The 15,412-nt window shown below is 38.0% G+C and overlaps 1 protein-coding gene across 1 annotated transcript; it reads right to left on the reverse strand.

Annotated features, from left to right (window-relative positions):
- Positions 1-7,716: 7,716 nt before the first annotated feature.
- LOC131690278 (uncharacterized) lies at positions 7,717-14,450 on the reverse strand. The gene is made up of 5 exons (XM_058975927.1): positions 14,288-14,450; positions 13,582-14,231; positions 13,268-13,526; positions 12,745-13,207; positions 7,717-12,687 (listed from the first exon to the last, which is right to left on the reverse strand). The coding sequence occupies exons 2-5, from the start codon at positions 14,229-14,231 to the stop codon at positions 12,599-12,601; spliced, it is 1,461 nt and encodes a 486-aa protein (XP_058831910.1). The 5' UTR covers positions 14,288-14,450; the 3' UTR covers positions 7,717-12,598.
- Positions 14,451-15,412: the final 962 nt, after the last annotated feature.

The raw sequence follows: 15,412 nt of genomic DNA on the forward strand, positions 1-15,412 counted from the left end.
TAAAACTGACTGAAAACTGTTCTTCTATAGTTTCAGGTTTTCGTACGTTTTATTTACAGTAAGGTTTTTACACAAAATTGCGCCACCTTTTATTAAAGTGTCATTCATCCCGTAAGAAATACATTGCGACGAGTCGTACGCCGACTAGCGCTACGAATCTTGCTCCTCCTTTGGAAAATCTCGGACTATACTAGGTAAAAGGAATCAATTTTTGCCTTTGCAAATAGACCAAGCGGCGCGCGGGTAAATTTGATTACTTGCCCTGCTATAGCAGCGGAGCGATTTCTAGCGTCTGGACTGAGCGAGATGAGAAACCGAGGATTTTTTTTTGCTATTAATCATGTTGTTAAGTTGTTAGGAATATTTGATGGGTACAAAAAATGTGGATAGTTCCAAGGATGAACCTGTTTTTCAATAATTTCATCCGAACTTTGGTTTTAAACTGTGAAGCTACGTTTATGTTGTAGTCGTCGTATAGCTTGGGTTAGTGTGTAATGTGAGTCAACTTGATCCCGTGATCAATGCAATAGTCTTTCATCTCTTGGCTTGGGAAATTTCTAGCATTATCGAAGGTCATCACCTGCGAAAGGCCCATCCTAGTAAAGATATTTGTCAAAAAGTCAATCACGTCACGTGATGTAGTACGAGTTATTGGTTCAACCAAAACATATCGACTGTAGAGGTCAATTAACGCAAACACATAGCTATTATGCGGTAATGGTCCGAGAAAATACCCCGCCACGTGAACTCATGGGGCGGCTGGCAAGTCCCGGATACATAGAGGCTCCGGCGAATCGAACGATGCAAACAGTTGGAAATCAAAACACTCTCGACAAGTTTTCACTGCGTCAGCATCCATAGCAGGCCACCAAACCGCAATCCTCATTCTTTGTTTCATCTTCTCACTACCTGGATGACCGATGTGTGCCAACTTTAGACCGTTTCTCGTAACGCCCCTGGGAAAACAACTCTGAATCCTCTCAGCAGTATATCGTTTGCAATGCATAGCTCGCCCTTGAATGCCGCGCATCGTTTCAAATCGCATTACCATTTATCCCCCTGTAGTGCCTTTCTAACCTTTTCTATCTCCGTATCTTCTTGCGAGCACTGTATGATCTCGTCCATCGTTACTGCAGCTGGCTTGCGAACCTCCGCTATAGCACACAGTGCTTCCTCCACACCTTAATCGAATGTTTTAGATTTTACTTCTTCTGGTAGCCGTGACAACTGATCCGCAATGTTGGTCTTCCCTGGAACATGTTTTATTCGATAGCACTGCATCCTTAACACCCACCTTTCTTGTCGCTTGTTTGGAGATGATTTTTCGCTGAAGATATCAACTAAAGGCTTGTGGTTCGTTATTACCGTGAATTCCAGTTAGATGCCTTTGAAATCTCCGGCTGCCCAAGCGATGGCCAAAGCCTCCTTATCAAGCGTCGAGTACTACTTTTCCGTATGGGTTAAGCGCTTGCTTGCGTAACTGATCACTCGGGGTTTGTTGTAAATGGTCTGTACCAAGAAGGCACCTAGCCCATTGTCACTGGCTTCAGTGATAAGCAGTGTACGATTCTGTGAACTATAGTATCCTAAGTGCTTGAGGCATGCTAAAGCAGTTTTTATATTCTTGAAGCATCGTCGTCGTTCACTTGTCCATTCGAATTTAGCTCCCTGGACTGTCTTTTGCCGTAATGTGGTTGACATCTCCGAGAGATTTGGGATAAACTTACCAACGTAGTTCACTAACCCTAAAAAACTACGCATCTCGGCGGAGTTCTGCGGATTTCTGAAGGATTGAATGGCACCTGATTTTAACGTTCATTGGCAGTTCACCTTGTTCCGATAAGGTATGACCCATGAAATTCGCGGATCTTTTCCCAAACTCGGACTTGTTACGATTGATTGACAGTCCATGTTCGTCGAGTCGCTTTAAAACTAGTTGTACTCTGGCGTCGTGATCTTTCTTCGTCCTTGCGTATACGAGAATATTATCAACAAACACTCGTACACCTTTCAAGCCTTTCAAAACCCGCTCGATTTCCCTTTGGAATATTTCAGCGGAGCAGTTCATTCCGAACATCAATCTTTTGTAACGGTAATATGCGTTCGGTGCCACAAAGTAGTTATTTCGCAAGAATCAGGAGCAAGCTCGATTAGGTGAAATGCATTCACTATGCCAATCTTGGAATAGTATCTACAACCATCTAGGTGAGGCATTATTGCATCGAATGTAGGAAACGCGTGTTGTTTAGGCTTTATTTGCCATCCGTATGTCAAGACACAAGCGTACATTTTTCCACAATCTTTCGGGATTACTACCAAGGGTGATGCCCAAGTAATCTTTAACGGGGAAAATTCGATGATATCCTGTTTTAACAGATCGTCCATTTTTTCTTCGACTATGTCTTGCAGAGGGATTGGTAAACGCATACATGGTTGCTGAACTGGAATTATCTGTTTGTTGATTTGTAATTTCACCTGTAAATTCTTCATCTTTCCCACTTTTAGGTCCTGCTTTCCTGGAAGACAAAACACCTCTGCATGAATCTCCAGAATTCTCAACTCCAATGATGTATTCTTGCACAGCAGGTTAGCGCCAGATTCGTTGTCCACAACATACACTTCGTGGAATGCGCTCTTTGAACTATGGCTATGACCGTATTGAATGTTTTGTAAACTTTTATTTTACCATCCTCCTAAACGCTGAGATTTTTCCGTGGCTTTCGAACAGCACTGAATTTACATTCATTTTCCTTAATGTGGCGCCATGTCTTCAGTTGATGAGCTCCGGTGTCTACAATCCACTGCAATTTTATATCGCCTGTGTTACCAGACAGGAGCGGATCCAGAAAAAAATTCGGAGGGGGTCCAAAATTTTGATTTTGAAGTGTTCGTTGTACAATACGTAATATGTAATGCCTTCATTCAATTACGATCAGTTTTGTTGGTTGAATCTGGTTTGAAGTGATTTAGAAATCAATATGAATTTAAAATAATTTTTTTTTAATTTTCTCAATAAGTTTCGGGAAGGGGGCTCCGGACCCCAGGACCCTCCCGCTGGATCCGCCACACCAGATCATGTCACCCCGGTGCGGTGACATAAATCTGTTGCACATCGTCGTCACTACCTTCGCTACTCAAACCGCTGCAGCCCTGCGCACCATCCTCCTTTTCGGAATCTTTGGAAACTTGCCACACTTTTTTCTTACACTTTTTGTCTTTCGTTTTGCGATTTTCCGGCTTAGTTTTGCATACTTTACGGAAATGCCCAACTAGCTTACAGCCATCACACACTTTGTTTTTTGCGGGGCAACACTTATCGTTCGCGAAATGTCCATCATTCCCACATCGAAAACACTTTTCCTTTTTCGTCCATTTCTTGATTAAGTTTATGTTATTTTGTTCCGCCGAAATTATATTTCCTTCATCTCGTCTTTATTGCGATGCACTGTTTCCAAGATGCGTGCTTCTCGCTCGATTTCCTCCAAATTCATTAGGTTATTCTCAATAATCACTTCAAGTAGCTGATCTGCTCCGCCAAACACCTGTTCTATAAAACGCATATCGAGTGCATTGCCATACTCGCACTAGTACTCGCACAAACGTCCTTGCTCTCGAAGACGAGCGACTAATTTCTCCACAGATTCGTCATCCGTTTGCTTCATTTGCCGCAACACCTACGGAATGTTGGAAAATGGAGCAAAATCAGCATCCAACAGTTTTATCGCCTCTTTGTAAACCTCGGTATTAGCTGGAGGCGGCTGGAGAGAGTGCGTCGTGTTCAGGTGTCTCGAAAAAATATCCTGTACATGTGATCCACCGAAATGAAACAAATAAGACTTCTTCCTAGATGCCAGAGCAACGCAATTCACTTCCAGAAAAAACTCCGGTGATCGTTTTCATTTCTTTCAGTGCCTTCCAATGGATACAATGTTAGAAGTGTCAAAGGGTGGTAATGTAGATTTGCTGTTCTCCATCTTCTTTTGCCCGACTAAGGCGAAACACTTTTTGTTTCCCTGTTCGCAGCAATGTTCTCCTTCACCGTAGCAACTATCACCTATTGTGGCTAGTAGAACTCCTGTTGCCCTCGAGCTACGGTGTCAGTTAAAGGTTATGTTCGGTTTCACAAGCAATCTTTTTTCAGTCTATTTTCCGTGTAGTTTTGAGATTCTGCACCGAAACTCGAATTTAATCAAAGACCTGTTGTATTTACAAACTTCCTCAACGATTTTTTTCCATTTTCTCCAATCGTCGCCATAATCTAAGAACTCCGGAAAGAAACACACGCGTACACGAAGAAGTAACTTTTTATTAGGTCTGTTCCAGTACCAGGAGAAACTGGAAGTACTCCGGAGAAAATTGTTGATTATATTTCAGTTTAATACGCACTATGATTTGACGGGATGCTCATTTCGATGCTGTTCGATCACCTGAAGCAAAAATTGATGTAGGGATCTGATGGATTTCATGTTGAAATCCAGAAATTAGCTTCACGCCTCGTGATCGAACGGCATAGAAATGAGCATGCTATCAAATCATAATCTTATTTTGGAATTCTATATGAAATTCCATTGGTACACCCGCAGTGTTGGCAATAAAAATGATTTTTGGCATTTAATTCGATGTATTGAACTTTGAACAGCTATAACTTGGCTTAGAGACATTCTAACACCATACATCCTTCGGCAAAGTTGTCCTGGACTACACTACAGTTGGCAAAGCATATCCTGGACTACACTATTTATCTATTTGTTAGCATACTACAGGAAGAATTGTAGTCTGTAGTATTAAAAATGCAAAAATGTAGGTTTTCCCATACTAATCTCCGTACAAATTTCAAACGCAATACGCTACGCCGGGTCAACACCAATCGACCCCAAATTTTGCACAGTAGTTTTGGACCCCAAAAGGAACCAAAAAAGTGCTGTGCTGAAAAAACGATCATTTTGCCCCACCCTAGTGTGTATGTATGTGTGTGTATGTGCGTCTGTGTGTATGTACGCGAACACAATCTCATTCACTTTTCTCAGAGATGGCTGAACCGATTTTCACAAACTTAGTCATAAATGAAAGGTGCAACGTTCCCATAGGCTGCCATTGAATTTCTAATGGATCCGACTTCCGGAATTACAGGGTGATGAGTACGAACACGCAAAAAATGTCGATTTTAATAAATTCTGCAATGAATGTATAATGGTGAAAATTTTTCCAAAATGTGACCTCAACTGCTTTGATTTGTAGTACTAGGTCACTAACAGCCATTCAAAGGCTCTTTGGTCACATTGGCCACCATCATCGGTTCCGGAAGCCCCGGCGGAAGTATCCAAATTCAGAATAGCAGTCACATCGGTTTCTTGGAGATGGCTAGACCGAATCAACCAAACTTAGTCTCAAATGAAAGATTTGCGTCCCCGTAAATGGCTATTAAATTTTATCCCGATCCGACTTCCGGTTCCGGAGTTACGGGTTGTGGCGTGCGATCACATAGCAAATTGTGATTCAAACCGATACTCCGATGAAAGCAAAAAAGGTAAAAATTTCGCTAAAATGTCTCTCAAACAACTTAAATTTGCAGTTCTAGGTCACCGACGGCCAAACAAACTTTCGTTGACTACATTGACCACCATAGACGGTTCCGGAAGTGCCCGGGAAAAGCGGCCATCTTTCAAAACTAGCAAACTCATATCAGTTTCTCGGAAATGGTTGGGCCGATTTTCACAAACTAGGTCCCAAATCCCAAGGTCCCAAATCCTAGGTCACATATGAAATTCCCATATAAGCCGGAACTCAATTTTTTTTCAAATGGGGAACGCCATGAAATTTCAGAAATCGAACTCGTATTTTTGATGCATGAAACGTCGAGATTTTATGTTATCTCGAAATTTTTTTTTATAAGGATCGACTTGCCGACTTTGCCGATTTTGCACCTTTTTTAAGTTCAATATTACCGTGGCTGTTTTTTCTTTTACAAAATTTTAGAACTCGAATAATACGAATAATAATTTATTTTCCTGTATATAGTTGTCATGTGATGTATAATAATAAAATGTAATATATGCATTTAAAAGCTTTTAATGAATATAAACATCGCTCATATTCTCGTGTTCATGATTGAGAAAGGCACAATTGCACCGCTAAGTGGATTAAAAAAGGTTTTTTCATTAAAATGCTGAATTACGATACTCGTCTGACGAAGATGAAGTACTCATTTGTCCTTTTGACTCACACCTTCCAGGCTGTAAGGAGCCATCACCGAGGACTAACCTGAGTTCTGCCGATATATTCTAATTCCTAATGTTGTTTCCCTTTAGTGCATCTTTGCAGTATTTGTGGAATGATTTCTTCTCTGACTCTGACCAATTACAAAGTTAAATATCGAATATCAATCCTTAATATTTTTTTTTTCCTTTCGGTTAACAATCATTCAATGACGTATGGCGGAACGATTCATGGGGCGAAATGGCATTAGACAAAACAACCCATTTGGCGAAATGACCTTCAACGAAGCGATATTCGGCGAAATAATCCAGTAGCATTTACAATGCAATCAAACTCTATATTAGCATAGTAAATGCATACAGGAACAGTCAAAATATAGCGAAGACTACATATCAAAAAGACTGATTTCTCTTTCCACCCCTCATACAAATGACAAGCGACAGCAGTTACAGCATTGTACGAAATTAGGAAGGCTTAACGTAAAAGTATATATGTGTTGGCGCATCACTATATGAAAAGTACTACATTTACCCGCAAGAGGTGTTGCTGTCGTTGTCTCTAGATATGTAGTTTTCGATGATAGTAATATTTTCTTTGTCCGAACATAATAAGGTTGATTGCCCTGATCAACTGGATTACTGCTATCATGCCGTAAAAGGTGATCCTTTCTCCATTCTCTAGATTTTTTATACACTCATAATTTAGTATATTAACGGACTACTAATACTACAAAGTGATAAACAATCGGGTAAGATCCGAGCAACGTAACTCATTTATATATAAAAATCAAATAATTACATCAATAACACTGGTCGACAGCCATTTTGGTGCAGGGTAGCGATAGTAGTTTTTAGGGTAAATCGGGTGCGCTGAGTTCAAAAATAACCATAGTTTTTACCGCCGTGCTCCTGTTTTTGAGATTTCTCCATTAATTTGTTATTTTTTACCAGCCAGTGTTAATTTTTTTTCTAAATTTTTCGAATTTACAAACTGTATCAAATCTGTTATTAAAATGTGCTACAAACATCTGACAAATATTTGGATATCTGGAAAGGCACATTGAATACTGCCAAATTCGAAAAAAAAACATGCGTGAACAAACAAAAATGCCACCTTTTACAAAAATTTGACATTTTGCAAAATTCAAAATGCTGCCATTTCAAAAGTTCTCAATGGATTTCTATCAAAGATAACTTTATTGGTAGCTGTAAGCCTCTTCTTTCAGACAAAAAAAAGCTAGACAGACGAAAATTGTCAGAGTTCTGATCAATTTACCTAATTGAAGAAAATCTTCAGAATCAACTCTTTTTGGTATTACTACAGACACGACAAAAACTTCGGAAAATCTATTGAAAACAAATTTCTTTTTATAGACTTCGATGCTCTGGATATAAATTAAAAGTCAAAATAGTTTTATGACCACATTTTAACATAACCTATGTTATAAATATTTTTTTTTGTAATAGACAGCAATTCTTGCACCTCACCTCATTACGATCGAAGGCGTTTGGCAGTTTAGCTCTATAGTTCTTGGTGTTTCATTTGTGATACCGGTTGAGTTTGTTGCCTGCATATTTCTTGGGATGTGCGAGAAGTAAATACGAACAGGTATTTATATATTGCATTTATTCAGTACTTTATGCCTAGCTCACCGAAACAAAATTGCTTCAATGAGAAATATGGCGTCTTCACGGAGACAGCGTAAGAATGATACAAATCCGCCGACAGTGTTTCAAACAGAAATATATGTCATTCTAGAATGCACTTACGTATATCTGAAAAGAAAATAACGGTACCCAAATGTCTGCATTTTCTTAGATAGTCAGGCTGCGCTCAACGCATTAAGGGCTCCTGCATGTCTTCGAAACTAGTACACTCCCATTCTTGCTCTCCGACAATTGGCGGAGAAAACCCATGTTAATTTATACTGGGTTCCAGAACATAGTGACGTTGCAGGGAACGAAAAAGTCGATGAGCTAGCAAGAATAGGGTCTTCCACTAATTTTATCGACCCAGAACCATTCTGTGGGTTCTCATCGAGTGCCCTCAAAATGGAATTGAAAAGTGGGAAATCACAGCTATAAAGAACAATTGGAGTACCACACCTGGGCAGTACCGTCTTTACGCATGGACATACTGGGCCAGGGCCAGGGGTCCCGGGCTTTTAGGGGCCCCCAACTTAGGATGAATATAGAATCATTCAGAAGGCTATGTTCCAAAAAATAGTAGCACTTAATAGTTTATAAGTCTTTAGCGTGTGGGTAACCATGGATCAAATTCGCACATCGCATCTTAACCCATGTGACGTTTTAAGACCATCAGATAATCAAGCGGATGGTATTGGACCAATCCAAACGTCAATCCAACATTTCGATTGAAGTTTCAATTCATTTTCAGCAAAAAAATGAAATGTTTTCCAAGCAGGAGCGGCAACCGACAAGGTGGCAAAATTTTCACAAGGAAGCTGTACAGAAAGTGGAAGAAGAAGATGTCGAAATTCGGTATACAATCCTTGTTTAGCAAGCGATCCGCGCATGTGGCAAATTTTCATTTCTTCGTCACATCAAGGATTGTGATTGAACAAATCTACGTGAAAACCTTCAAAAAGGACTCCTGGACTTCTTGAGTTCTCACGATACTTCCACGGCTAGATTGGGCATTTTCCACTATGCCGTTGTCTGGTATAGAACCAATTACGTTATTTTTGTACGACACTCCGCCTTATTAAAAATATTTTAGGCCGTCAGAATTAGGAATCAGAATATGCTGGGTCAAATTGAACGTATCCCGTAGGTAGTTGAGGATTTGTGCCTCACGCCAGTGTGCATTCGATATGTTTCCCATTTCGACTGTTTTACATGACTAGTAAAGAAATGAATTTTTTAACTCAAATTTTTATTCATTTATGTTTGGGTTTACATTTTGTATAATATTGCAATCTAAGTTAAAGCTATATGCATTTGCTTTTCATCTTTGATGAGCTTCGTTGGTAGATGGTTGCATTTCTGTTTGTGGTTGATTATGAATTAACTCCTAATACTTGTGGTAGTGAATTATTGAAATGAATTCCTTTTTTTTTAAAAAAAAAAAGACATATCTACAATGAGGGACTCTCATTGATTACTTTCTCTTCTGTTAATAATTCGATCGCTTTTACATTTATTCTTCAACTCTAGTAAAAACCACCGTCTTGCAATCTGTACTGCAAAGTAAGTGAGAGGTGCTATAGTGACGCCGTAAAAATCAAAAGAGAAAGGTAAACAAAAATACTCATTGTAGACATGACGTTTTGAATAAAAACTCTAGAATTGTGTTCTCATTTTAATAGGTTCGAGTAATTTCGACGTTTCGCTGTATTTATTTGATTACGTAACAATGAAGGTACTTTGTACTTTCGAAAGGTGATAAGGCTAATTATTGTTATTATTTTTTTCCTTCGGTCTCTTTCTGTACTGAGTGCCTATCTTTCACACCAGAGAGGCGTCTCTACCATCAAAACCCTGCCACTTAACTACCGGCACCGTCTTTGAGATACTAATTCGATGAATATAAAAATATTAATATCACTTTAGTGAATTTTCGGCTTTTACGGTCTTTTCCACATTCCAAATTAATATTACTATTCATAAATTACGTTTAGGGGTGGGGGTTCGACAATTTGCGACATATTGTGACAAATGGGGGAGTGGGAGTAAGCTATAACGTTACGTAACATGTTTTTACTGAAGAAAAAAAAATTAAAAGAAATTTGTTACGTAATAGGGGAGAAGGGATAGATAAATTTGTGACAATTTGGTACATGGGGAGAAGGCGAGTCAATTTTGGGCAATTTTTGCGTTACGCAATTTATGAATGGTCTCTTATAATATATTTGTTTGATTTCTCCGCCTCTGCGAACCGTTCACTATGTAAGAAAGCACAAAGCTTCTGTCAGAATATATAACAAAAATCTACAACCACCAACAATTTGTGCATGAAGAGACACTATTTCAAGAAATAGTTCTATTCCTGCAGCGAAAAATGCGAAAATTTAAAATGAATGAACCGAGGTTTAAGGCTCACTTAAGTTCGACATAATATTGATTGATTTCAATGGCTGCAACATTCAATATTGTTCAACTGTAAATGTAGTTAAATTATGATTGAAAAAATGTGGCTTATTGTTAAGCTGGCAATTGACTTTTTCCAGTTGCATCATACCAGGAACAGTAAGAAATCGATAACAACATTATTGTACGAATTAATGTAACTTTTTTAAATCAAGTAGTCATCATTTATTAACAAGTTGAATTTTATTGGCATATTGCTAAATATTTTTCCTAGATTGTCATAGTGTAATGACAATAATTGAATGAATCGTCGACATTGTAGTGTTGATGTTTAACCCGCCTTAATGCACCATTTCTCATTATTGACGGAGGCACTCTTCCGCCCTAAACAACGTCTTACTACCATGAAGGTCACATTATATCATATGGGAAGGGAATAGCGTAGCTGGTAAGTCCATTACACTGTACGCAGCTCATCTGAGTTCGAACTTCCACAACCGCATATATCAAAATAATCTTCCGTTTTTCGATAGTACCTGGAAATCTAATTTTTTTTTCTCTATATATTTTGATTCCTAAAATATTTTTCAATACAATCACGTAGTTGAATAATTTGACTTAAAATGGAAAAAAAATCAAGGTGGCATATATGGCTCCCTGATGCTGGGGATCATTTTTTTGATTATCCTACTGTACAGCAGTTGATACCTGTTCAATAAGAGCGGCCCCTCAGCTCAGTTGTGCCCATGGATCCCGAGTGGTCTTAAGACGGCCCTGCACCTGGGCTACGACAATCAAAGAAATTTATCTCACCCAATCGAGAAAAAAAGTTTGGAGTTGCTTAGACTAAACAAAAAAGAACGATGTATCATGACAGGACTACTTACCACACACTGTCCGAGTAAATATCATCTTAAAAAAAATTGGTAAGCTTACAAACGATACATGCCGCGTCTGCGGATCTGAAAGTGAAACACCAGAGCATCTGCTCTGCGAATGCTTTGCATTGATACAACGCAGACTAAGAGTCCTCGATAAAAAAAACATTGGAGCCTTTTGATGTTTGGATTGTAAATCCCAAGCAGGTAATAAACTTCATACGAAGTGGTGTGCCTAACTGGAAAGAGTGTGTATCTCAAAAATGACAATCACTCATGAATAGTGATATGTCATAGTAGATAGTACACTTAGATTAAAGAAGGGGCATACCAGAATAGATCTAAATACTGGTCGCAGTGGTTCGTCTCCAACAAAAAAAGTTTAATTTGCTATAATGATATGATATAATAAAAATTTTCATATATAAAATAAAATATATTCTGTGATCACTGGTCGTTTCTATTCCCTTTTCGAAATTCTATTCGCAAACGTCATTGAACATATAATTGAGTTAGGTTATGTAAGCTGACCAAAAGTAACAAAAATACGACTTCATATTCAGATTGAGTATGTCCAAATCTATTCGCTGTCTCTTTCTAACTCTTGAACTCCGTATTTTTGTTTATAGTATAACTATTATAAAATGAAATATTTTTAGGTTATTTTGAAATATGATAATAAAACTACTTTATGGCTTTTAATTTATATCCAGAGCATCGAAGTCTATAAAAACATTTATTTTTAATAGATTTTCTGAAGTTTTTGTCGTGTCTGTAGTAATATCAAAAAGCGTTGATATTGAAGATTTTCTTCAATTGGGTAAATGGATCAGAACTCAGACGATTTTTGTCTGTTTAGCTTGAGCTTTTTTTGTGTGAAAGAAGACTCTTACAGCTACAAATACAGCTATTGCTGATCGAAATCCATTGAGAACTTTTGAAATGGCAGCATTTTGAATTTTGCAAAATGTCAAATTTTCGCAAAAAATGGGCATTTTATTTTGTTTACGCATATTTTTTTCGAATTTGACAGAATTTGGAGAAATCTCAAAAACAGGAGCACGGCGGGAAAAACTATGGTTATTTTTGAACTCAGCACACCCGATTTACCCTAAAAACTACTATCACAACCCTGCACCAATTTTTTTTTCTGATTTTGTAGACCAGTGTAATTCTTCCTTACCTACTAACAAACAATAATATTCGTAATACCTATGAAGATTACGTGGTTTCCCCGTATCTTCATACATAGATATTCAACTAACCTACCCTCCCTATATTCCCTCATAATGATCACATGGCCACTACTATACTAGTGAACTATTCTATTGTATAATTTTACTGTATCCGCCACCCATGATAAGTGCGGTCATTTGTGCTATGCTATGCTATACTACAGACCACTTTATTCATAACCCTGATTATTGTGTAGCTCACAATCGTCATTGTGTCGGCTTACAGCTTATTACCAATTTCAGGACTTCGAAGCTTCCATTTGTCAACGACAACTCGGTTTGCTTGCAACTTCTTCAAGATGGCTGCATCTGTAATATTCAATGATTCAACTATAACACATTAACACAACATATCCAGTTATTTACCATTTGTTTCGCAATATTCCTTCACAATATCGTAAATATCGCACATGGGAATGCACATATTATGGTGGGGATACACTTTGCCATCGTAACAACTTTTGAAATTGGAAACCATTACAGCTAGTAAATTGTCGTGAAGATCAAAAATTGGACCACCACTTTGACCTACTTGCACGGGACAATCGGTAACTACGAGCCCTTTTAAGTATTTTGCGACTCGACCTTTGAAGATAGTGGGCTTGAACGTTTCTCTCAGACCAAACGTTTTAAAAAGGGGAAAGCCAACAGAGTATACCTGTTGCCCAATGATTGGAATGTAATCTGCGAGTTGACAAACGGGGCGTTCTATGTCAAATTTATTGCGAACCTCGAAAAGAGCGACATCGTAGGCACTGTCAAATATTTGGTTCTTGAATAGCAACTCTAGTTGTAGTTCACAATCCTTCGCATATCCGATGAAATTTTCCTGAAATGCAAGATTTTAGGAATTTATTTTTCAATATCTGATTCCTTATTGTAGTATTACACTGCCTAAGACATGCGAACACGTAAGCACGAAGTTTCGATTATTCATTTTAAATACGCAGCCTGTTCCCCAAAGATTCATGGTGTCCACCAAGCACACAGATGCAATCATCTTTGAAAAAAAATGATCCGCTTGGACATTGCACGAAACTTTGGTAATGGAAACTTTGAATATCTCCGTGAGGTTTATGGCCAACGGAAAGCAAATGTTATCTCCCTGACGCATAAAACAGGATCCGAGCATCATGCTACGCAGGTTCCTGAAAAGTATTTTAGTTAAAACTTATGCATTACATGCTTGATTAATGTTCTAACAATTGTTTGTCATAAACTCCTCCTCCTTCACATCCAAATGCGGTTGGAACATTCAATAAAGTTAAGCAGTTATTTCTACCAAAAATATTAGCGACATGCCCATAGGTGATACTATTAAGAAAATGCTCATTTCCAAATGGAGTGTTGACACAAACTATTTCGTCCATGATTTTCAGATCACTTTGTATATTATTGAACAAGTATTCGAAAAAGTTTTTTATATTTGCAGTTGATAGATTATCCTCACTATATTGAAATAACAAACAAGTCGAAAAATAGTGGCAGCACTCTGTCATATATCTATACTTGTCGCCATGTAAAAATTGCAAGCCACCAAAACTGAATTTTATGACCTGTTCTACAGCTTTGGAGCATAACGTGAATGCAATTCGTGCCGTTTTTTCAATTAATTGACCATGAGCATCCTCTTTGATTATTGTAAAATCGATTGCCTGCAAACTATGTAGCTCTGGAGTGTCGTTGATACATATAAAATTACGGTCAAATAGTTTGACCTCAACTTCTTTGGAGATAGGTATTTGCAAAAGTATAAGGCCTGTTGTAAGTACCAATCCGTTTGGAAATATAATTGCTGAGTATTTTTGACTTCCCGCTCCGCAGTAGATGATTCCATGTTGCGGTAATCGCATCTGAAATATAAATTACTCATTTATCCTATTACTGTTTAGATATATCAAAATTAGACCTTAATTCGGTGTATAAAATATTATAACTAGTCACGTCAGGCGATTTGGTGGTTTCTGCGAAGCATATTTTGGCTTATCAAAAAGATAACATCGATTAAGCATTCTGTGGGTCGTTTCGGATCAGCTGATTTTTATTTATTGCATTTGACGTTTTTCGGGTGAGGTTGATCCCAAGGCGTTAAACAGAGGTGTGAACTTGTCTTTCAACGCTTTTTGTGAAAAGGGCGAAGCTTAAAAATGCAAACAAATGGCATTTTCTATACATACGAACACTCAAAAAAAAGTAAACGTTATGCCTATTGATTTTACACATAGATTTTTGCAATTGACGGAGGCATATAGACACTATTTGCTAACACATAAACCTAATGTGTGTATTTACAAGAAATATTAGTCTTATGGCGATTTCGCTTGAACCTGAAACTGAGTCAGGTTCTAACCCCAACTGCTGTCAGTTCATACATTTTGACAGCAGTTGGGGTTAGGAACTGACTCAGTTTCGCCTCAAACGAAAACCACATTACATTCACATTCCATAACTATTAGGCACATAAAACCCCATTTTATAACAATATGCACATATAACTTATGTGAGTGCATACATAGTTTATACAGTTGACACATAGAAGGTATGTGTGAGCGTGATAACAATAGCATTTCTTCTTCATATGAATTTTAAGCGGTTTGAAGCAAATAGAATTAACGTTTGGATTTTTTCAGTGAATAAAGGCTTTGAAACGCAACAAATTGACCTAACAATTTGGATTCTACGAAATTGCGTTCTTAAACTACAGCAAAAAATACAACGGGCGAAACTGTATTTTTGTTTGTTTATTTAAAGTTTCGCCCTCCACACTCCATGCAAACAACCAGGGCGATACTTTTTCTGCTACCAGTTTAGGGGCGAAACTGTTTCGTATTTTTTGGCGATAATCAAGCTGATACCAGTTGTAAATAGTAATAATGATCGCTATTGAAAAAAAACTCGGACGAAATCGATGGCCTAAAACGGGAGTTGTAAAAAAACGTAAGGGCGATACTTCAATGGTGATTCGTGGGACCGAAAAAGTAAACAATCGATTTATTCGTTCGTAGTCGATTTATATAGTTAAAATAAAATGTAA

Source organism: Topomyia yanbarensis, chromosome 3 (assembly GCF_030247195.1).
Source record: "Topomyia yanbarensis strain Yona2022 chromosome 3, ASM3024719v1, whole genome shotgun sequence".
Lineage (NCBI taxonomy): Eukaryota > Metazoa > Arthropoda > Insecta > Diptera > Culicidae > Topomyia > Topomyia yanbarensis.

Coding starts and splice junctions, on each gene's coding strand:
- LOC131690278 (XM_058975927.1), bottom strand. CDS start 14,231: ATGCGATTACCGCAACATGGAATCATCTACTGCGGAGCGGGAAGTCAA. Junction 13,208..13,267: donor GTTCGCATGTCTTAGGCAGT/GTAATACTACAA, acceptor CTTGCATTTCAG/GAAAATTTCATCGGATATGC. Junction 12,688..12,744: donor GGAATATTGCGAAACAAATG/GTAAATAACTGG, acceptor TGAATATTACAG/ATGCAGCCATCTTGAAGAAG.